The sequence below is a fragment of the Salvelinus namaycush genome, chromosome 3, assembly GCF_016432855.1.
Source record: "Salvelinus namaycush isolate Seneca chromosome 3, SaNama_1.0, whole genome shotgun sequence".
Classification (NCBI taxonomy): domain Eukaryota; kingdom Metazoa; phylum Chordata; class Actinopteri; order Salmoniformes; family Salmonidae; genus Salvelinus; species Salvelinus namaycush.
Genome location: NC_052309.1, coordinates 36,925,515 through 36,949,196, shown reverse-complemented (window position 1 = coordinate 36,949,196; position 23,682 = coordinate 36,925,515). Strand labels below are relative to the sequence as shown.

At 44.2% G+C, this 23,682-nt stretch overlaps 1 protein-coding gene across 2 annotated transcripts in view; it reads left to right on the top strand.

Annotated features, from left to right (window-relative positions):
- LOC120031185 (zinc finger and BTB domain-containing protein 16-A-like) overlaps nucleotides 1-23,682 on the top strand; it is a 125,080-nt gene that overhangs the window by 45,084 nt on the left and 56,314 nt on the right. For both annotated transcript variants that reach the window (XM_038976830.1, XM_038976824.1), the window contains exon 3: nucleotides 8,039-8,136. In XM_038976830.1, coding sequence (XP_038832758.1) covers nucleotides 8,039-8,136 — 98 coding nt within the window. The remainder of the gene's footprint in view (nucleotides 1-8,038; nucleotides 8,137-23,682) is intronic.

The following is a 23,682-nucleotide window of genomic DNA, read 5'->3' as shown; positions in this document are numbered from 1 at the left end:
TTAGGCGGAAACGATGTCTCTCTGCCCAGGTATGGCTACTAGGAGTGGCGGTCCTAAGTCGGGGCCCTGTACAGAGCCAATGTGTGTGGCTAATACTCCAGTTCTGCCTGTTGACTACACAGAAAAGAGGCTTCAGCCAGGGATAATGAAAGGAGCGCTGTGTCGCGTTCCCCTGGACGACATAATTGAGCATTGTTCAACGCCTGCAGTCTCGCTCTCCCCCACCACCAATACACCTCCACTGTCTGGGACTGCTGCTCGAGAACCACTCTCTTTCACGACGAGAGGCACCGAACAGCAGCGAGCCAGTCAACACGGTGATTATTTAACCAATCTCCCAGCAGAAGCCATGTTAGAGCCACGGGTTTGGGTCTGTAATGATGACATAGACCGTGATAATGATGGCAGAGTGTGAATGGGAATTGATTAGTGCGGTTGGTTTTGAGTCGACCACTAACGCTGATATTACAGGCAATAATTCAATTGATAACATTGGGCCATTATGGAAATGAATATCCTTTTGACATTCAACAGACATCTCCCTTAATGCCGCGCTATTATGCTCCCCCCAGCCTCCCACCCTCCCTTGTAAATTCATTTAATTTAATATATTTGCCTTTTTACCTCAAGAATATTGTCTTGCTGTATCTATCTCTGTACCCCCAGGCAAATTTGGGGGTGGTAATCTTTGGGTATTATAAATAACGCCTCTGTACCAGGGATGAAAGGCAGTGGCTCTCTCTCTTTTTCCTCTTTCCCTCTCCTCTTCCAGCCTGCCTGCTACTTGTCTATGCTTAGCACGTAGCTTGCAGCATGTGTGAGTGTGGCTGGGAATTCATATGAACGTCTCGCAGCGGGGGGAAAGGGGGCTAGTCATTGACATGTGTAGGACGGCTCTGGGCTAATAAGAAATGGATGTGGCATTTGTTTTTATGAATGCCATTAAAATAGGGCCCGAGCTGTGATGGCGTTCGTTTTGTTTGTTTTTCTGTATCCCTGTTTTCTCTTTTTTTATATTTTTATTTATCCCTTTGTATTATCGTGCTCCAATCTCCCCCTCACGCTGTCTGATGGTCGTCATCTGCGTGGCTCGCCTGGTCCTAATGGGCTGGAAACGCCTGTGGAAAAAAGACCCTCGCCTCACCGCACGGCTCTGGAGCTCGGGGAAAGAATACCAAAATAAAAACCGCTGGCAGAGCCAGAGGCATCTCGTAGCCACTTATGGCTGCATTAGGATCATCTACCGATGTGTCATCTAGCCGTCACTTGCGTTATTACAGTTTTGTTCACAAGTGCTCCCCCTCCCACATGTTGTTATATCAGCCTCTGGATGCAACAATGTCTGGTTTCTTTAATATCATAGATGGTTGTTTTTCCCCTTGTGTATATGAGGCAAGGAACAGCTAACCTTAGCCACCACTAAAGGATAGCTCGGTGGAAGAACTCAAAAAAGTGCAAATGCCACTCTGTCAATTAAGATTCATCATCATTATGCAAATGTTTTGGCAGAGCGGTGTCGACACCTGACTGAGATCTCTATTAAAAAGCAGCTAGTGAGGCAAATAGACGGACAGCTTGAGCTCCCCTTCTTCCTCCCTCTTTCTCTCCCTCCCTCTCTGTTCTCTCTGCCACATTGTTGGCCCCCTCTTTTGACAAATACCTTAATCTGACTGTGTGTGCACATGGGACGGATGGCGTGCGTGCTTCTTAGGGCCCCGAGTGAGGGACCCCCCCAGAGAAGGAGACTAATGGGACTGGCTCCCCCAGATAGGCCACTCAGCCTCTCCATTTCCAGGCACATTGAGGACAAACACTCACTCTACAATTTATCATTTATTTTATGGTGACCCTGCCCCAATCTATACACGTGCCTCTTTCTCCTCCTTTTCCAATGCCGTCTCGTCTTTTCCTCTCCTCTGTTCTCTCCATCATTTGCCCCCTCGCCTGTATGCCAAGTATCATCTCAAGTTGTTTTAAGATTGCCGTCGAGAAGGAGGATAGAAAAGGATTGGAAAGATGAAAGGCGATAAAGGAGGAGGGCAATGTTTCGGCGGAGAGATGTTTTGAAGTAGCTGTAAGGCGTAAGCGCAGCAGTCAAGTTTCTTTTTGTATTCGGTTCATTTCTTTTGATTGGACTCTTTGTTTTGATGAGCTGACGTGTAACGTTAATATTAACACGCCGATGTGCAATAGTAGGAAAGCCTTTGTCGACTCCATCCAGGAATATAAAGATTTGAAGGACTTGCTATCTTTAATGCACTTCCAGAATGTTTCCATACTGAAGGCGTAGATTATTATTAGATTAGTCATCTGTTTGGTTAAGCGGTTGAATAAACTGTTGTTTTTGTTGTTGTGGCAGTTCAGTTGAGTAGTTGTTTTAGTGGTGTTACTGAAGCTTGTTTCAGTTTAATTTTTTTATGGCGTCATCTAGCAGAGACCCCTGCGTTGAGGGCCGTCCCCGGACAGGAGAACTCCCGGCTATGATGTAGAGCCAACGTGGTCCACTGGCGAGTGAAAATGTTCAGGTTTATACGAGGCACGCTGTAACAGCTCAATAACACAGGCCTGTAATCTACTCCCGTTTCAATCACTTCCCTGATTTACGAGCCCGCGCACCACTCCAGCGCCGAAATGAGGTGTTCAGCGTATGTTTTGTTTACATACATTTTTTATTTATTGCCGTTGTCAAAACTGACTGCTGGACAAAGTCGCTTATTAACTGAGTAAATGGCTTGAGAGTTTTTTTTATGTCAGCTTCCTTAATGACTACAGTCAGTCTGTTTCAAACGAGCCCCCCCTAACCCCCTCCCCCCCCACACACACGTATACACACACATACACTACCACCCCCTCATGTCCTGAGAGAGGGGGGTTGGTGTGTGTGTGTGTGTGTGTGTGTGTGTGTGTGTGTGTGTGTGTGTGTGTGTGTGTGTGTGTGTGTGTGTGTGTGTGTGTGTGTGTGTGTGTGTGTGTGTGTGTGTGTGTGTGTGTGTGTGCACATAGGGAGGGAGGGAGTCCTGAGGGGACTGGGAGCTGCCACAGTTCACACATGGAGAGGAAAGGGAGGGTGGCGGGAGGGCGAGGGTCTTTTGTGCAGATACATCTGGTGGAGGGGTCAGAGCTCCTTTGGTCAGAAAGTGGAACTTGTAATAATTGCTTGGTCGTTTCGGCTTTCCGCCTCCGTCCACCGCCACCCACCCCCAAATCAACTGCTTTTTATCCAGGCTAATGGACCTGCCACCAGCACCGAGACAGGAGGCTGTTAGCACAAGTCCCAAGGATGGGCTGCCAGGCTGCTGACTAACGCTGCGCTAAATCACCAGCAAGGGTCACTCTGAGTTTCTGCCGCCTGTAAAATTAAGTAGCTGTAAAAAGAAATGCTCCCATAAAAAAACACAAAGTTAATGGTAATGTTAACATTGTGTGGCTCTCTGCCATTAACTTTTTGCGGCGGGAGGGTGTGGTTTCATTCAAAGTAGTTTTGAATCTTAGCAGTGTTCATTTGTCATGCTACGGTGCATGCAATTTTTTATTTGGGGCAGATAACATTACATTGTGTACAGTTGAAGTTGGAAGTTTACATACACTTAGGTTGGAGTCATTAAAACTAGTTTTTCAACCACTCCACAAATTTCTTGTTAACAAACTATAGTTTTGACAAGTCGGTTAGGACATCTACTTTGTGCATAACACACGTAATTCTTCCAACAATTGTTTACAGACAGATTATTTCACTTATAATTCACTGTATCACAGTTCCAGACAATGTTCAATACAACTATTTTCCTTAGATCATTAAAACTATCCATAATTCTTATCAAGACAAGTGATTAGGCAAACGTGTCAAAATACACATTTTAAACATTTTCATGTACAGAACACAGCAAATATTAACAAAACCCTACAACTTGATCTACGTGTTAGTCCGATCCGCTACTTTAGAGCATAAAAACGTCATGGGTCAGAAGTTTACATACATTGTGCCTTTAAACAGCTTGGAAAATTCCAGAAAATGATGTCATGGCTTTAGAAGCTTCTGATAGGCTAATTGACATAATTTGAGTCAGTTCGAGGTGTACCTGTGGATGTATTTCAAGGCCTACCTTCAAACTCAGTGCCTCTTTGCTTGACATCATGGGAAAATCAAAAGAAATCAGCCAAGACCTCAGAAGAAAAATTGTAGACCTCCACAAGTCAGGTTCATCCTTGGGAGCAATTTCCAAACGCCTGAAGGTACCACGTTCATCTGTACAAACAATAGTACGCAAGTATGAACACCATGGGACCGCGCAGCCATCATACCGCTCAGGAAGGAGATGCGTGCTGTCTCCTAAAGATGAATGTACTTTGTTGCGAAAATTGCAAATCAATCCCAGAACAGCAAAGGACCTTGTGAAGATGCTAGAGGAAACCGGTACAAAAGTATCTATATCCACAGTAAAATGAGTCCTTTATCGACATAACCTGAAAGGCCGCTCAGCAAAGAAGCCACTCCAAAACCGCCATAAAAAAGCCAGACTACGGTTTGCAACTCCACATGGGGACAAAGATTGTACTTTTTAGAGAAATGTCCTCTGGTCTGATGAAACAAAAATAGAACTGTTTGGCCATAATGACCATCGTCATGTTTGGAGGAAAAAGGGGGAAGCTCGCAAGCCGAAGAACACCATCCCAACCATGAAGCACGGGGGTGGCAGCATCGTGTTGTGGGGGTGCTTTGCTGCAGGAGGGACTGGTGCACTTCACAAAATAGATGTCATCATGAGGGTGGAAAATTCAGAGGATATATTGAAGCAACATCTCAAGACATCAGTCAGGAAGTTAAAGCTTGGTCGCAAATGGGTCTTCCAAATGGACAATGACCCCAAGCATACTTCCAAAGTTGTGGCAAAAATGTTTTAAGGACAACAAGGTCAAGGTATTGGAGTGGCCATCACAAAGCCCTGACCTCAATCCTATAGAAAATTTGTGGGCAGAACTGAAAAAGCGTGTGCGAGCAAGGAAGCCTACAAACCTGACCCCGTTACACCAGCTCTGTCAGGAGGAATGGGCCAAAATTCACCCAACTTATTGTGGGAAGCTTGTGGAAGGCTACCCGAAATGTTTGACCCAAGTTAAACAATTTAAATGCAATGCTACCAAATACTAATTGAGTGTATGTAAACTTCTGACCCACTGGGAATGTGATGAAATAAATAACAGCTGAAATAAATAATTCTCTCTGCTATTATTTTGACATTTCACATTCTTAAAATAAAGTGGTGATCCTAACTGACCTAAGACAGGGAATCTTTACTAGGATTAAATGTCAGGAATTGTGATAAACTGAGTTTAAATGTATTTGGCTAAGGTGTATGTAAACTTCTGACTTCAACTGTAGGTATTCTCAGCTTTCCAAATAGAAATGCCACAATAGTGATTATTCCGTAACAATTGCAATAGCCCTGGATGAGCATTCTCAATTGCCCAGCCTAATTTGGTTTTAAACACAAAACTCCTTAAGCCCTATAGCGAAGACTAGACGTAGCATGTTGCAACTATTCCCTAGTATGCTAAATATATAGAGCCCTATAAACCACTGTCATTCTGTCTGCCTCTGTCTGTCTAGTAGAAACACCATCAGGTTCCTCTCTGCTTTAGACAAGCCAGTCCTCTGTTAGATTCAGCTCCATCTCTATCTCTCCCCTCCAGATGGACAGAAGTCTCCCGTTTCCAACACCTCCCTGGCCTCCATGCATATAAGGTTGAGTCGGTACACATGCTCCCCTCTCTCCAGCCCCTTGCAGTCCCCTTAATAAGTCCATCTACTCTTCATCAGCTTTCTGTACCAGGGGACAATGGCCAGATTGAGGGTCCACAACAAAAGGCCTAAGACGTTGTGTTTGTGTGCATCACTCAGTGTCCCCAAGGTGCGCAGACCCCTGGTCTTTTCCCAGCTCCCCTCCTGCCACAGCCGCTCGCCCGCCATTGCGTTTTGAAGTGCCCTTTTATTTTTGGAGACGTTTACAGGCCTTTTTAATTACTTACAGCTTGCCAAAGGGCTTTGCTGCCTCATTCTTCCTTTTGTTTGCCGAGGTCTTTCCACAAATCCTACTCTTGTTAAACCAGCCATCAGGATTTTGTAAGGTTTCTAGTCTTTTTCTCACTCTCTCTCTCGCCCCCCCTCCCCTTTTCCTTTTGTTGATTTTGATTTGTGATTTTTCACTCTCCCTCCTTAAACTCGGTCCTCAAAACGTTTTTCCATCAATTAATCTTAATTGAAGTCACACCAGACTTCCTTGCTTAATAATTCTTGCCACCATTGTCACAGATGGCTTGCTCTCGTTTGCAGCAGGAGCTGTAAATCAATTTTGATTTGGCGTATGACATCAATCAATTGTCATTTTACTCCCCAAACATCCTCTGCTCTTTTGTGAGACGCGAAGATGGATCGCTGTGTCAAGTTTACGAAGTTCAGATCTCCTTATCAAGGGTATTGTTTCCCTGAGAACTCGCACACTAAGACAATTGTTTCCGTCGTCTGATTTGATACTGAGACAATTCAGCTTGAAGTGCTCTGATTATCACTTCATTCAGGCGTACAATGCACTCGACACAAAACCGCTCCTCACCTGAACATAAAAAGGAAAACTATTTTGGTGCATAGTTCTCACTCACATCCTTTTTTACATACCATTTTCTCTCAGCTTTCGACAGTTTGGTGACTTTAGTTTAATTGTGCACGAATAGAAATGTGAGAACCGGAACATATGTCTTTTGTTTCCCATTCTGAGACGTACAACAGTTGGCGCCGAGGTGCAAACAATGAGATAATTACTTCTCTGGTAACAATTCTGGAATGCTGTAAGCATGCTAATAAAAATACATTTGGCTTACCATTTTTAACAAATTGCCAGCGGTCTTTGAGCCGGTCAGTGTGCTCCGGCGAGACCCACTTAGGCAAGAACATCAATAAAACAATAAAAGGGCATACCTGCTAGGGGTGAATGTTTGTATATTTTATGGGGGGGTGGTGACCTGAGTATTCTCTCTGAGCGTTGTGTTCTTAAGCGCGGCATTGTTTGAAGTCGTTCTGTGTGTGTGGACTGTCAAGCCATTCTTGATCTGCTTATCTCTTCCTTGAAGGATGCAATATGTCTTAAAGATAACATGGCCAAACTACAGTGTGTGTGTGTGTGTGTGTGTGTGTGAAGTTCTCGAGGGGCTTAGCGAGGCTATCTGCAAAAATGGCAATTGTTTGCCAATCTGTGTCCTTTAATTGCTTCAGAACAGATTTAGATACATCTGAACAAAAGCTAATTTTGGATCTGCCCCTGGGGTGTTTGAGGATTTTGCAACAGATTGAGTTGTCAAGGTTCCTACCACATCGCCAAACTGAAATCTTCCCATAGGTTGTCCAAGGTTGCATAGTTATCTAACCCCCATTTTCCTTTTCTGTGTAATTAAATAGTGACCCTTAGTTTAGGCTTGACCTTCTGGGCCACAACCATGTAGCCCTGCACCAACACGTTTTCCTTCAGGTGGTGGCCATTTTGACTGAGCGATAAAGGAGCCATTCCCATAACGGTCCAAAATAATAGGAATTGACAAGGGGACTCAAAACTGGCATGGTATAATAAAGGCTCATATTGTAAACCGGCTTCCCTTGTACGTCTCTCTGTGTAAATCATAGTCCACTTTATAGGACCTAATCCATCCAATGTGCTTCAATTCTATGACAGGCGTGCATGCTTGCCACAATAACACCTCCAGTGGAATAACAGTTAGTGATTTATAGCTGGAATAAGGTCGAGCTCCGTTTAGTGTTATGCTTTGATGTACTGATTCATGGTCGGTGACGCTGTCTTAACAGTATCTGAGAAGCAAAGTGTTTGACAATACAAGGATATCATTGTGAGCAACACTGTGAACAGTGATGTATGCAGCTGAATGGCAATTCACAGGTTTCATTCATGAATGTATCTCTCTGTCTGATTTTGATATTGACTGTAAAATCCAGATAGTGTCCTGAAGATACGCTTCTCCCTCGTCTTTACAGGAAGCTGCACAGCGGTATGAAGACCTATGGATGTGAGCTGTGTGGGAAACGCTTCCTGGACAGCCTACGCCTTAGGATGCACTTGCTGTCTCACTCAGGTAAGAATCAACACTTGTGTGTCTGTATAGATATTTGTCTATGAATGTGTATCTATACTGCATGTATTTACAAAAACAATACTGTACATGTAGAGATTTTTCATCCTGTGTTTAATACTGTGTAATACACTGTGATACCCTATTTTAACAATGCATAGCAAAACAATTTTACTTTTTTTGTTTACATTCTACACTATATTAGAACATGACCTTATAGAATTTGATATAGTCCCAGTCGGTATTGAATAGAACATTGCGGCCCAGTCCGCTTTGGTGGAAAACAACCCATGGGTTCCTACCACAACGCCAACGTTACCCCAATGGCTCACAGCAAAAACTAGAATTTTCTTGTTGTGTGTTTGTTTAAGTCAGTTACAAAACTTCATTCAAGAAAAGTACATGTCTAAAGATTACTTTTCAACATCGCCTGCTCCCGAGTGTTCTCGTTACGTAATATTGTAGAACCTCCCTCATGCCCCTTTTCATGATGTGAGTGCTAGCTACCAACCGGAACATTAAGCTAGCCAAGACCAACATCACCAAAAAACAGATTATACAGATGCAAGTAGTGAGTGGAGTTAAACGGACTATACATAGCTACGTGTAGCCTACCTGGACACCAGGTCCCCACAATTTCTCACGCCAAGTAGCCGGAAGCCACAGTGCTTTTCGCGCAGGCTCTATGTCCTTAAGTCGGAGCATTGCGAACCGTAGGTTGAGATTTTTGACCTGGTTACATGGTACATTGAACACCACAGCAGCTTCTCGGCATCTTTTGTTATTTCTGTCTTACAAAAAATATACGACGAAGTTGGGTCTTTTACACTGGGGATTAATGGGATAGAATGTTTTGTTTTTTTCCTAATTTGTGGGCGTGGTCGAGGGGAATTTCTTATTATTGTGTGAATATCGACTCGAGTATTGGCTGTGTACAGGCTTGATATTGAAATGGGATAACTACACTGAACAAAAATATAAACGCAACAATTTTACAGTTCATATAAAGAAATCAGTCAATTGAAATCAATTCATTAGGTACTAATCTATGGATTTCATATGACTGGGAATACAGATATGCAAATACCTTTTAAAAAACAATAGGGGCTTGGGTCAGAAAACCAGTCAGTATCTGGTGTGACCACCATTTGCCTCATGCAGCGCTACACTTCTCCTTCACATAGAGTTGATCAGGCTGTTGATTGTGGCCTGTGGAATGTTGTACTGCTACTCTTCAATGGCTGTGCGAAGTTGCTAGATATTGTCGGGAACTGGAACACGCTGTCGTACACGTTGATCCAGAGCATCCCAAACATGCTCAATGGTGACATGTAGCGAGTATGCAGGCCATGGAAGAACTGGGACATTTTCTTTTTTGTAATCATCTTATTAGGAGAATGTTATTTTCCATAGACAACCACACAAAGTGCAATAAAAGGAATAAGGATACAGCAAAACATTACACAAAAAGGCAGTCATAAAATTGAGAAAAAAATATATACAAACATCACAATTATAACATGGGGCATTTATGGGAGGTTTTCTACATAGGACCACAATGGAGACCAGATTTTCCAAAATGTATCAGACTTTAGTGTAAATCAAAGGTAAGCGTCTCTAGGGGTATAATAGCAGAAGCTTGAGAAAGACACATTCTCGCAGATGGTACATCAGGCGTGGACCATAATAACACTATACATTTTTAGGCTAAGTAAACAAGGGTATTGAACAAACGTTCAGAGTCCGGGTCAAACGCAACATTTACAATCTAAGTAGAGGAAAAGATCAATTGCAAATTGCAAATCTTCTTGATGTGTAAATGAATATCATTCCAATAAGACTGGATTCTGCTACAGTACCAAAAAAATGTGCATGAAGGTGCCAGTATCCTGTTTACATTTGAAACGTAACTGTGATGCATTGGGAAACATTTTGTGAAGGCAGACAGGTGTAAAGTAGGTTCTATGAAAACATTTGAAATGTAGTTATTGTATGCTTATGGAGGTGCATTTGGGGTAGACCCTTTCGCAGTTAGAAGCCCATTCTTCCTCACCAAATGCATGTCCAATGTCTCTCTCCCAAACATGCCTCAACGCGTCATAGGATGAAGCACTTCTGTTCAATAAAATAGAATGTCGGAGATTAAAACTCTCCGAACAGTAGGATTCTCAAATAGTTTTTCAACCTTCAGTAATTTGAAAACGTAGTATATCGACTTTCTTCTGACCCTCTATGAAGTATCCAAGTTGTAGGTACTTAAACACATTTTTGTTGGGAATGTCAAACTCAGTTTTTATCTGTTGAAACGATTTAAGAGTGTCCTGAGTAAATAAAGGCGAAAGGTCAGTCCAGAAGTTCAATACTCCTTTTTTGGGGGGAGGGGGGTCTGAATTAAGGGCAATCGGTGACCAGAGGGATATGGTCTGGAATCTGCAAATACCTCCTTGCATCTTTCAAAGCTAAGAGTGTATTGTGTACTGAAAAATCCCACTCCTTTTTCTATTCTGGTTAGAGACAGTTTGCCCTGTTCTTTGAAGGGAGTAGTACACAGCGTTGTACGAGATCTTCAGTTTCTTAACAATTTCTCGCATGGAATAGCCTTCATTTTTCAGAACAAGAATAGACTGACGAGTTTCAGAAAAAAATGTATTTGTTTCTGGCCATTTTGAGCCTGTAATCGATCCCACAAATGCTGATGCTCCAGATACTCAACTAGTCTAAAGAAGGCCAGTTTTATTGCTTCTTTAATCAGATCAACAGTTTTCAGCTGTGCTAACATAATTGCAAAAGGGTTTTCTAATGATCAATTAGCCTTTTAAAATGATAAACTTGGATTAGCAAACACAACGTGCCATTGGAACACAGGAATGATGGTTGCTGAAAATGGGCCTCTGTACGCCTATGTAGATATTCCATAAATTTGCTGTTTCCAGCTACAATGGTCATTTACAACATTAACAATGTCTACACTGTATTTCTGATCAATTTGTTATTTTAATGGACAAAAAAGGTGCTTTTCTAAGTGACCCCAAACTTGTGTGTGTTATTTATTTATCTATTTATTTAACTAGGCAAGTTAAGAACACATTCTTATTTACAATGACGACCTACCCCGGCCAAACCCTAACCCAGACAGTGCTGGTCCAATTGTGCGCCGCCCTATGGGATTCCCAATCACTGCCGGTTGTGATACAGCCTGGAATCAAACCAGGGTCTGTAGTGATGCCTCTCTCACTGAGATGCAGTGCCTTAGACGGCTGCAACACTCGGGGGGGATCTTAATCAGATATTTTGTAATTTCATTGTTCGATCTTGTACATAGTGAAGTATAAAGAGATTTATAGAAGTCGCAAAACTTATTATTGATAAGCAATGGATCATAAGAAGTGGAGCCATCTGCCATCCATATAGACTTAATCAATCGTTCAATCTGTTATTTTTTAAGTTGGTGTGCAAGTAGACGGCTCAGACTGTTACCAAACTCATAATATTTTTGCTTGGTAAAAATCAACAGTTTTTTTTACATGCTTTGTATGCTCTAAATTGAGTTTGGCCTTAGCACAAGCTAGTGAATTCCAGTTCACCTGGGTTGGTGGTTGATTATGAAGAAGTTCTAAATGCTTTACAGCCTCCAATTTTTCCCTATTTTCCATTCTAAGCTGCTTGATGGTAGAGGCTTGGGAAATGATATGACCCCTTATAGTTTATTTAGCAGCATCCCAGATAGTTGCAGCTGAGATAGGAGAGAGTTGATTGTCGAGACAGTAATGTGATAATTTATCTTTGATCACAGAGCAGAATCCTTCATTGTTAAGCAGAGACATCTTGTTTTTGGGGATTGTTTTGCCAATTTCAATATCTATATACACTGGGGCATGGTCAGAAATGACTATAGAACCAATAGCACATGACTGGACAATATGCATGTAAGTAGAGGGCCTAAAAAATAGTTCAATCTAGAATATGAATTATGGGGTCTAAAGTAGAAAGTATAGTCTCTGACATTAGGATTTAGCTCTCTCCATACGTCTACTAAACCAGATGAATCTACTACTAACAGGAAGCACATTAAGTGTTTTTAAGAAAAAATATAAGTTTCACCCTGTCCTATGTTGAATAAAGGCGAATTAACATAGATCTATGGACATGTGGATGAAAAATGAATAGCCTAATATTTTAAATTGTCCTAAGCATTATCACTATTGCACTCATATGCACGTGCTGAACACACACCATAGTCACATGTAGCCTAGCCTATATACTGTAATAAAATTAAAAAAATATAAATCGCATGCCTAAAATAAATGAATATAGACTAATAATTATGCCCCTTTGCCTACCTTGAGGCCCAACTAAAGGAGCAAATTAACAGGAACGTCATTTGGCTTTGACTTATTCATTAATGGAAAAATGGAAAAGAACCTCAGTTCTGTAAATGAAAAGCTTAGTTACATTACACACTAACGCTTATTAGCGATTACTTTGTATGGCATGGTAGACGGTTCCATCCCGAGGTAGTCAGCCATCTATATACAGTGCATGGACTGGCCAAAAAGGGCAAATAAAAGTTAGTCACGTTCACATCCATAAGCTGACCATGTGTGCACCCTAATAACATACCTAGCAGCCTTCACGGATCTGGGTTCTGTGCTGCTGAGTGGATATTGTTCTGGTAGAAGGTGAGTGCAGACTGGGGGTCGTCAAATGTTTGGCTAGCTCCCTGGAAAGTAATCCTCAGTTTAGCCGGGTGTATCAGCCCAAATCTGACTCCTGCCTTGTGAAGTTGGGCTTTCACATCTTTGTAAGCAGCTCTGCGTCTTGCCAGGTCTGCCGAGTAATCTGGGAAGATATGGATCCGCTTGCCATTGTAGTTCAGCTGTCCTCTTTCGTGGGATGTCTGAATAATTTTCTCTTTGGTCTGGAAGTAATGTAGGCGGACCAGCATTGCTTTGGGTGGGCGACCGGGCTGTGGTTTTGCCGCTAGAGTGCGATGCTCCCTGTCGATGACTGGAGGCCTGTCAAAAGTCTCTCTGCCGAGGACGTCTTGCAGAAAAGAGGCCATGAACTCCATAGGATTGCGCCCTTCCGTCCCTTCTGGGATTCCGACCACATGTAAATTCAGCAAAAAAAGAAATCCCTTTTTCAGGACCCTGTCTTTCAAAGAAATTTCATAAAAATGTAAATAACTTCACATATCTTCATTGTAAAGGGTTTAAACACTGTTTCCCATGCTTGTTCAATGAACCATAAACAATTAATGAACATGCACCTGTGGAACAGTCGTTAAGACACTAACAGCTTACAGACGGTAGGCAATTAAGGTCACAGTTATGAAAACTTAGGACACTAAAGATGCTTTTCTACTGACTCTGGAAAAACACCAAAAGAAAGATGCCCAGGGTCCCTGCTCATCTGTGTGAATGTGCCTTAGGCATGCTGCAAGGAGGCATGAGGACTGCAGATGTGGCCAGGGCAATAAATTGCAATGTCCGTACTGTGAGACGCCTAAGACAGCGCTACAGGGAGACAGGACGGATAGCTGATCGTCCTTGCAGTGGCAGACCACATGTAACAACACCTGCACAGGATCGGTACATCCGAACATCACACCTGCGAGACCGGTACAGGATGGCAACAACAACTGCCCAAGTTACACCAGGAACACACAATCCCTCCATTAGTGCTCAGACTATCTGCAATAGGCTGAGAGCGGCTGGACTGAGGGCTTGTAGGCCTGTTGTAAAGGCACGTCCTCGCCAAACATCACCGGCAACAACGTCGCCTATGGGCACAAACCCACCGTCGCTGGACCAGACAGGACTGGCAAAAAGTGCTCTTCACTGACGAGTCGCGGTTTTGTCTCACATGGGGTGATGGTCGGATTCGCGTTTATCGTCGAAGGAATGAGCGTTACACCGAGGTCTGTACCCTGGAGCAGGATCGATTTGGAGGTGGACGGTCCGTCATGGTCTGGGGCGGTGTGTCACAGCATCATCGGACTGAGCTTGTTGTCACTGCAGGCAAATCTCAACGCTCTGTGTTACAGGGAAGACATCCTCCTCCCTCATGTGGTACCCTTCCTGCAGGCTTATCCTGACATGACTCTCCAGCATGACAATGCCACCAGCCATACTGCTTGTTCTGTGAGTGATTTCCTGCAAGACAGGAATGTCAGTGTTCTGCCATGGCCAGCGAGGAGCCTGGATCTCAATCCCATTGAGCACGTCTGGGACCTGTTGGATCGGAGTGAGGGCTAGGGCCGTTGACAGTGAGAGGGCGTTTCTTTTTTTGCTGAGTTTGTTCTGCGTCCGGGAACGATTTTCCTTTTCATCTAGACTAACCTTTAGCTTCACGTTCTCGGATGTAAGCGCGTCAGTTTTGGTCTCCAATTCAGTAAGCCGCTTATCGATGTCAGTCAACAACGTTTCCATATCCTTAATTGTTTGGGTTTGTGTCGTGATAGTTATATGTAGTGTTGCCATATCTGACTGGACTTCTGTTATAATTTCAGCTCCTAGACTTGACACAAAGGAACAAAATTTGGTCATGAAGTCAGAACGTAGTGTAACCATTTCTGCGTGGATGGTGACTAGCATCTCCATAACGTTAGCATCCGCCATCTTGTTACTAGTCTTCGTGTCTTCTTGTTTACCGTTTCATCTTGTTTTCCAGGTTCCAGACATGTCCAAGAATGCCACCCCATTTTGATAGTTAAAAGGTTAAAACGTTTATGCTTCTGAGGCCTCTCCTTAGTTCTGAGGCCTCTCCTTAGTTCTGAGGCCTCTCCTTAGTTCTGAGGCCTCTCCTTAGTTCTGAGGCCTCTCCTTAGTTCTGAGGCCTCTCCTTAGTTCTGAGGCCTCTCCTTAGTGGAGAGGCCTCAGAACATGTCTTTACGTAGCCATGTTGAAACCGCACCCCCGAACTGGGACATTTTCAACTTCCAGGAATTCTGTACAGATTCTTGCGACATGGGGCTGTGCATTATGTTAAAACATTTGGTGGTGGATGAATGGCAAGACAATGTGTCTCAGGTATCTCTACGCATTCAAATTCCCGTCAATAAAATCCAATTGTGTTCATTTTCCTTAGCTTATACATGCCCATAACATAACCCCACCGTCACCATGGGGCACTCTGTTCACAACGTTGACATTAGCAAACCGCTCGCCCACACGATGCCATACATGCTGTCTGCCATCTGCCTGGTACAGTTGGAATTTGGATTGATCCGTGACGAGCACACTTCTCCAGTGTGCCAGTGGCCATCAAAGTTGATAATTTGGCCACTGAAGTCGATTACAATGCCGAACTGCAGTCAGGTCAAGAACCTGGTGAGGACGACGAGCACGCAGATGAGCTTCTCTGGGACGGTTTCTGACAGTTTGTGCGGAAATGATTCAGTTGTGCAAACCCCCAGTTTCATCAGCTGTCCGGGTGGCTGGTCTCATGATCCCACAGGTAAAGAAGCCAGATGTGGAGGTCCTGGGCTGGCATGCTTACACATGGTCTGCGGTTGTGAGGCCAGTTGGACGTACTGCCAAATTCCCTAAAACTACATTAGAGGAGGCTCATGGTTGAGAAATGAACATTACATTCTCTGGCAGCAGCTCTGGTGAACATTTCTGCAATTAGCATGCCAATTGCACGCTCCCTAAACTTGAGATAACTGTGGCATTGTGTTGTGTGACACAACTGCAAATTATAGAGTGGCTTTTTATTGTTCCCAGCACAAGGTGCAATGATCATGCTGTTTAATCAGCTTCTTGATATGCCACACCTGTAGGGTGGATGGATTATCTTGGCAAAGAAGAAATGATCACTAACAGGAGAGAAATAAGCTTTTTGTGTGTGTGGAACATTTTTGGGATCTTTTATTTCAACTCATGAAACATGGGACCAACACTTTGCATGTTGCGTTCATATTTGTGTTCAGTGTAGTACTCACGGATATGATTTAATGAACTGATAAAGACCCATAACATGAGATATATATTTCTGGATTTACATCGGGCTGCAGTGGTTTTAAATCAACATTCAGTGGAGATTCTGGCCCCATTGGTTTAGTGCCTGGGCCATGGCATTAGCCATCTAAAAGCCATGTAATTCAACACACAGCAGCTATTGATCCAGCCAGGCTGACACTGGCCACGGACAGCCTGTGGATTCAGGGCCTACTTAGTGCAGTTGGGCTTTTTTCTTTATTGGACTCCTCTCTTCCTAGGGCCTTAAGTGCAGATGGTTTATACACGGTCTGTAAAAGCCATTGGACTGGGTTCCCTGTTGTGTAGGTTTCCCCTTACCCCTCCACGTGTTGGCCTGATCCAACCTCCTGCCCACCCACACGACATATGGGACTCCAGCCACCCTAGTCATAGACTGTTCTCTCTGCTACTGCCCCTCAAGCGGTAGTCTAGGTCGGCACGCTAAGTCTAGGTTCAAGAGGCTTCTAAACAGCTTCTACCCCCAAGCCAAGCCGTAAGACTCCTGAACATCTAATCAAATGGCTACCCAGACTATTTGCATTGTTTCCCCCCCCCTCTCTCTACACTGCTGCTACACTGTTATTATCTATGCATAGTCACTTTAATAACTCTACCTACATGTACATATTACCTTGACACCGGTGCCCCCTTATATAGCCCCACTTGTCATTTACTGCTGCTCTTTAATTATAATTTTTTCTTATCTCTTACTCTTTTTTGGGGGGGGATATTTTCTTAAAACTGCATTGTTCGTTAAGGGCTTGTAAGTAAACATTTCACTGTAAGGTTTACCTACACCTGTTGTATTCGGCGCATGTGACAAATAACATTTAATTTGATTTACATATGTTTCCACATACGACCACATGATGTTCCTTCCACACTGGAAACACAACAGTCAGTCAGTCAAGTGTTGTTCGTTTCTCTCCTATTATATGTAAATGAGAGATGTCATGTCACCGTTGTTTGTTCTCCCTCAGTCATATTTCAAAGGGGTTTTGAACAAACAAATTAGTATCACGCAATTAATGCCGGAGTCTGGGACCCCAGGATGTAGCAACACACGTTTTGATTTGTCGCTGAGGTGGCTCTCCCGCCATGTTGCGGCGGGGAGATGAATGACACCTCACGCTGTGCCGGTGAATTGGCTCTGTGCACGACTCAGCATGTAAAAATACAGCTTTAAGGAAATATATTATGTTTATTTTAGAATCCCTTTCCAAATCCCCACTACTACACATTCGCTAGTCGGAAAGACCACAAATACAGCTCTTGTTTGACATCCATAATAAAAAGTATGTCTGTATTAAAGCTGGCTGTGACATTTATGACTACAACAGTGTAATAAACACACTGCAGGTCGGAGACCCCAACACATTCTCCCAGCCTCCCCAGTTTCTCAGATCCTGGAGCCAAAATCCCATGACACAACGTTGAGTTTCTTCATCTCTCTGAAATTCAGCAGAGTTTGTATTGTACACTGCCACCTCAGGCAACTCCTGCTGCGACAGTAAGACTGTGCGTGCAATCAAGCAATCCTTAGGGGAATGTGGAAGTTTTAAAATGAGTCGGGTAATCCCGGGCTCAGCCGCTTCTCCTTGCCTCAGAGAAAGACTGGAGAAGACTTCAAAAGAGGGTTTTACTATGGCTCGCTTAGCTCCCTGGTGTCTGTGGAAACAAGTCTTTAGCACCTAGGCTGCAGAGTAAAGGCAGACCTGGTTGGCCTTAGTTTCCCCATCCTGATTGAGTCCAGATCTGGTCTAGCATCATAATTAACCAAGTCATTCAGGAGATCATTGGTCCAATCATTATCAGAGCTGTTACTGAATGATAAAGCTGACTGCTTTCAACAGGTGAGTAGGTAAATACTCTGACCTGACAAATTCTTGGCCACCCTCCAGAAATACTCTGTAATTCATTGAAGTTGTCAATGAGTGGCAAGCTAAAAAAGGAAATGGCAAACAACCGTCTGCCTGCCTTTTCACACACATTTGAAACTCTAGGAAGAACCGCAAGAAATGATTCCCCTCAACAATGAAAAGTGAGTGAAGGATGTGGGCAGTGTATTTTTAGCTCAAGCGCTGAAACTTTCGCAGGGCTGGCTGGCTTGACGCACAATGCCAACCTGTGCTGTGTACATGTCAGTGTTGACTCATTGGAGCTTTGGTCTGGCGTAAAGCAGACAGGCGCTTCTATCAAGACAGCGACGGTTAGGGAGAGACGAGCGACGAGCCGAGGCCCTTTGATATTTTTTTTGCCTCAGACTTTCAACTTCTTTTCCATCCCGACCTCAGTGCGTGTCTTGATTTTTATCATCTCTCTCTCTGAAATGACAGCTCACAGGTCCCTGTATCTGCCCCCCCCCCCCCCCCCCCCCCCCAAAACCAGCCCCCACCGTTCACCTAGCCTCAGACATACAGACAGAGAGTGAAAGAGAGATGGAAGGCGGGAGGGAGGAGGAGGAGGAATGCTTGTTGGTATGCACAGTGTACTGTGTGGGGATGTTTACCTTTTCAGCCGTCGCTGCCCCTCCCCTCCCTGCTCCAGTCCGCAAGTGCAGCCTGTCTCACTCACATTCTCTTCTCTCTCCCTTTCTCTCTCTCTGTCTGTCTGTGTCTCTCTCTCTCCCTCTGTGTGCTTGTTTTATCGGGGACTTGGCAGCTCGCCAGTCTGGGCTGCCTGCCACAGCCGAGGGTACAGTATGTACAGTGAGTCTTGTGCCAGTTTTTTTTCTAGTGTTTGTTATGAGTGGGGATTTTTAAATGTATTATTGTCTGTCGAGCAGTTAGTGTTTGCCGTGGCGGTGGTTGAGCCATCAGAGAGAGGGGGGTAACTGTTGAATGTAAGAGGAGTCTGGTGGATGTCTAGCACCGATACGGTAAGCTGATGAGTGGGCCTCGGTGGGCCCAATAAAGGAGTGGCGTGTGCCTGTGTTTCTCCCCAAGTTAAGGTTTGCGTCCTGGGAGCCCGCGAGGGGAAGGCAGAGTGGCCTGGATGAACAGTGACTTGGCTGTTTGGGAACAGGGAAGGGAGAAACTCAGGCCCTTTAGGGAGGTGTGATGTGAGATGCCCTGGTATCCCTGTTGGTAGAGTGTTGTGGAATAGTCTTGGTACCAGTTGGCCCACAGACTTAGATGATTTATAGTTACATTTTGTAAAGCACATGGATGCTTTATATGATGTAATTATTCCTCTTCTCCAAACCATGGCTGTTCAGGCTCAGTGAGCGGAAATAATGCACCATCAAAGCAAGTTTTTATCTCAACGTCTTTTCTAGATTCAAAAGCTCTAATCCTCTGTTTACAGTAACAGCCAAGAGTTCACAGATTAACCAACTGTATAGGCTGTGAAGTAGCAGAAATGAAACCCTATATGAGCTTTGGCTTGCAAAGCCAACTGAACTTGTACTGAGATAGATGATTGAATGTTTTAATGGACAGGCATGCTGTGCGCACACACATGCACACACAGAAACTAGATTAAATTACATACAGTAGACAGACACACACAGGGCCACGTGTGCACGCCGTCCAGACTCCCAGGGCTGTGTCATTAGCAGGCCCGTCCTGGCCGCCCCGGCCTGATTAAGTCTGGGCTCTATTCTCCAGGGGGACCCAGCTCTGGACCTCGCTTGACTTCATTAGCTCAGCCGTCTGAGCTAGGCTAGGGAGTAGTCTCGTCCGGCAGCAGGCCCCCTCCCTCGCCACGCACACACACACTCCGCAAATACACACGCATGCACTCAGAAACACACACTGCCTCTAATACAGACACACAAAGGCACATTACGTCCAGACGGCGAGACCCAGCCAGGATCACATGGGGGATATTACTGCCGGTGGACTATCAGGAAAAGGGTGTCATGTCTGCTGGAACATGACAGTACAGCTTGACTCCTGCACTCTGAGGTTACGTGTGTGTACTGTTATTTTCACTCTGACATATTATCCCCCCTCACTGACACTTCAAAATGTCTCCAAAGCTTGTTTTGCTGGTTTCAAACTCGGTTAGCCAGCCAGCCACAGCCAGGAAGGACAGTCACCTTTTTTGGGGTTGCCAGATATTTCTGCGATGGCTCACTGTTTGTCCCACGGTATCAGCCCTGGGGGGATTCTTCTGCTCCCATTGTTAGTATTGCATTGTCTTTTCTGTCGGTCTTCCTGCTCTAACCCTTACTTGGGTTACAGTGTTAAAAGTTAACACTCTGGCAACCTAAAAAACCTTGAGCTGACTCTAAATATCAAACTGCACACCTCTATTGGTTTGCCATTACAGAGCAGAGGAGCCACGAGCCAAGATCTTGGACCTCCCCCTCTTTCCTGCAGCCCACCTCATGTCAACCCTGACATAATCTGCTAGTTAACTCTCAGTGCACCTGACTGACACCTGCTCCCACTTCTTTGTGCGCGCCATATAAATGGCTAAAGCATTAAGACATTGAAAAATGTGAGGTATTTAGAAAAACGAGTGCTGGGGAGAGGGAAAGAGAAAGTAGGGGGGATGAAGAGAAAAGCCCAGGTGAAAGTGTTGCTCTTTTTCTCTCTCTGCCTCACTTTCTTTCTTTCTCTCTTTCTTTCTTTCTCTTTTTTTCTTTCTTTCTTTCTCTCTCTCATCTGTCTCACTGCCGTGGGAGCAGAACAGAGAGCGAGCGAGGAGTAGAGTATAGTGGAGCGGCTCGGCGGAGCTTTCTTGGCCCCACTCCAGCTCTTCCCTCACAGTGATGACATCATGGTTGTGCCGGCAGGTCTGGATGTTCTGCCAGCATTCCAGCGTGTTTATGATCACTCGCAGATGTGTCCAAGAACATACTGTACCCAAACCAGAAATTAATGGAACTTGACTGCCTTCCAAGCCACATATTCCAAAATAGTGAAAGGCCTTGTGAATCAGGACAGGGAGGGGGGGGGGGGGGGGGGGGGTTGTGGAGGAAAAGCTCTATTAAAAGTTTTGGGGGGAAAAAGGAGAAAAGAAAATGCCCTGTGATTTACGTGTATATTTTTCACAACAGCTGACACCATAGCTCACCGCCCCCACTCCCTCCCTCCCCTCCTCCCTCCCTCCAGTACATTAGCACAGGATGACAGACGGCATGGATAAATGGGCCAAGCTTCTGTTTGGCCGTGTGCCCTAACTCCTCTCTGGTGGTTTAAACCCATAATACTTTCCCTGACCTGTTGATGTACATTAAACCCCTATTTAAAAACAACACTTGAATTATTTGGGGCATAAATCTGCCTCCATTACAAAGGTCCAGAAGAGACGATTGGGTCCCTGGCTATAATGGCCTCAGTAATTGTCCGGCAACTTCTCTCCTCATCAAAAAGCGCTTCCAGTCAGCCCCCCCCCCCCCCCCCCCCCCCCCACACACACACACACACACACACACACACACACACACAGAGGCAGGAGGCAACCAGTTAAGACCTCCATCCACCTGAAATGAGACTTGACTGCAGGAAATAGTGTTCTTTCAGTAAACTGCCCCCATTTTAGCCAGAACTCAATGTATCTACCTGGCTGCACTCTATAAGCCTCTGGAAGAGGGATGGTCTATCTAGGCTGTACAGTATGTGACAAGGATGGCCTACATCTACATTGCTTGCTGTTTGGGGTTTTAGGCCGGGTTTCTGTATAAGCACTTTGTGACATCTGCTGATGTAATAAGGGCTTTATAAATACATTTGATTTGACTGTACTGTACACAATGGGAGGTGACGCCTTTGACTGTTAGTCATCTGTCATTACACTATGACGGAACTGGATGGCCCAGTTTAGTTTGCTTGTCCCTTAAGGCCATCTCTCTTCATTCTCTTAAGCTTCTAGACTATTCCCCCAGTAGGTGAGGTGCTACAGTGTTTGTATCATTATAGTAAACCACTAATTACTACTGAATGTTGTCTAAATTGGATCCTGTTTCAATAACCTACTATTATATGGTACTTGAGTGCCAGTCATTCAATATCTGACCTTGTGTGTTTTTATGACTTTTCTTACTAAACGAGTCTCTCTCGGCGTTCATTGTACCGTTCATATAATTATGTCTAGTACTACAAAACACATATGGCCCGGCTTCAGATCTTAACACGAGATTGAGTCGTATTGATACTTAATGATTTACGATGCTTTTACCACTTTCAACTTCACAAGTAGCCCCCATCGAATTACCTCGGCGACAAGACACCTTATTCATAAGATTCAATAGGATATTCAAAATCGCCTTGTCCGTTAACCATCACCTAGTTAAAGAAACATCTCTGGTGCTAAAAAGAAAACCCAAAAGGAAGCTCCCAACTAGCCCATAATACCCATGTAGAAAAAAGACCTTGATCTTACTCCCTTACTCCTTTGTTGTCAGGGTATTGCAGCTTTAAATCCCTTTGGTTGCTAAGTAGCGAGTGCCCCTGTGCTCTAATGGGCTGATTTGGTATTCAGCTCGATGCCGGCTCTTATTTTTGTATGCGAGATGGTGTGTTTTGTGTGGAGGGTGAGTGCAGTGAGTGTTTTGATGGAGGGTGATTGCGGCAGCGTCTGGAGGATGTTTTAGAGTTTTATGAGCTGCACAGTACACTGTGTGCCTTTCTAAAACAGAACACAGCCCATAGAATGTTGGATATGGTTCATTCTTTTTTTTTCTCCCTCTGAGCAGCTCCTGTCAGAGACGGGAGGAAAGGGGGTGGGTGGGTGTCACTCACTGGAAAGGAAAGGGGGGTTTCGATTAATTTGTTATGCTGAAAAGAAACAAGTGATATGGCAGAAAACACACACATACACCTCGACACACACTTCAGAGAGGGGGAGAAGGCACAGAAGCACGTCTACAAGGGAGAACACATGTGTTAGGTTCACCATGCTGTGTTGGGGTTGGGGAGGGCTGTTTGAAAAGAAGTGCACCTCATTCCCAGAATGGTGAACGTTGCTCAAGGGGCTGTACAAGGATCAGGTGAACTTCATTGCATGGTTTGCATTTTATTTTTGGAGTCCCTTTTCAGTGGAAGATCCTTGACATGGGCTTAAGGCCCAAACAGGGAATGGCAGGCACTATAGATCTGTCAGAATGACACAGCCATGTATTGCTTTATTGGTAGAGATAATCATTCTTATCACTAAGCAAGTTCTGAGGAATGCAATAAAGAATTACGAAATAGAATGATAGCATCAACACTGATCCCCTAAATGTCAACCTCGTCCCATTAATAACAAGACATGGAAGTCAATATTCAGGAAGTGATGTGAAGCAGTCATGATTAGAGTCAGAAAAATACTTGCAAGGAAGCCAGCAACACGCATAACGTTTTGGGCCGAAAGTATATGCAATTGAGGGGCGACTATTTTTGTTAGATATTTTTTATTCACAGTAACATTTTTGGATCTGCAGGCATAAGGAAACAACGTAACTCAAGTTGTCTCCCCTTTTTGAAGTTGTGTGTATTTGTTTGCATGTCTCCGGGCAGAAATTACTTGTTTGTGTATTGGGTTCTGTTTGTGTTCAAAGATCAAGGAATTGATACCAGCTGTAAATCTGTGGTTGAAAAGCAGTGATGTGTTGTTGGAACAGGCAAAAAGGGAG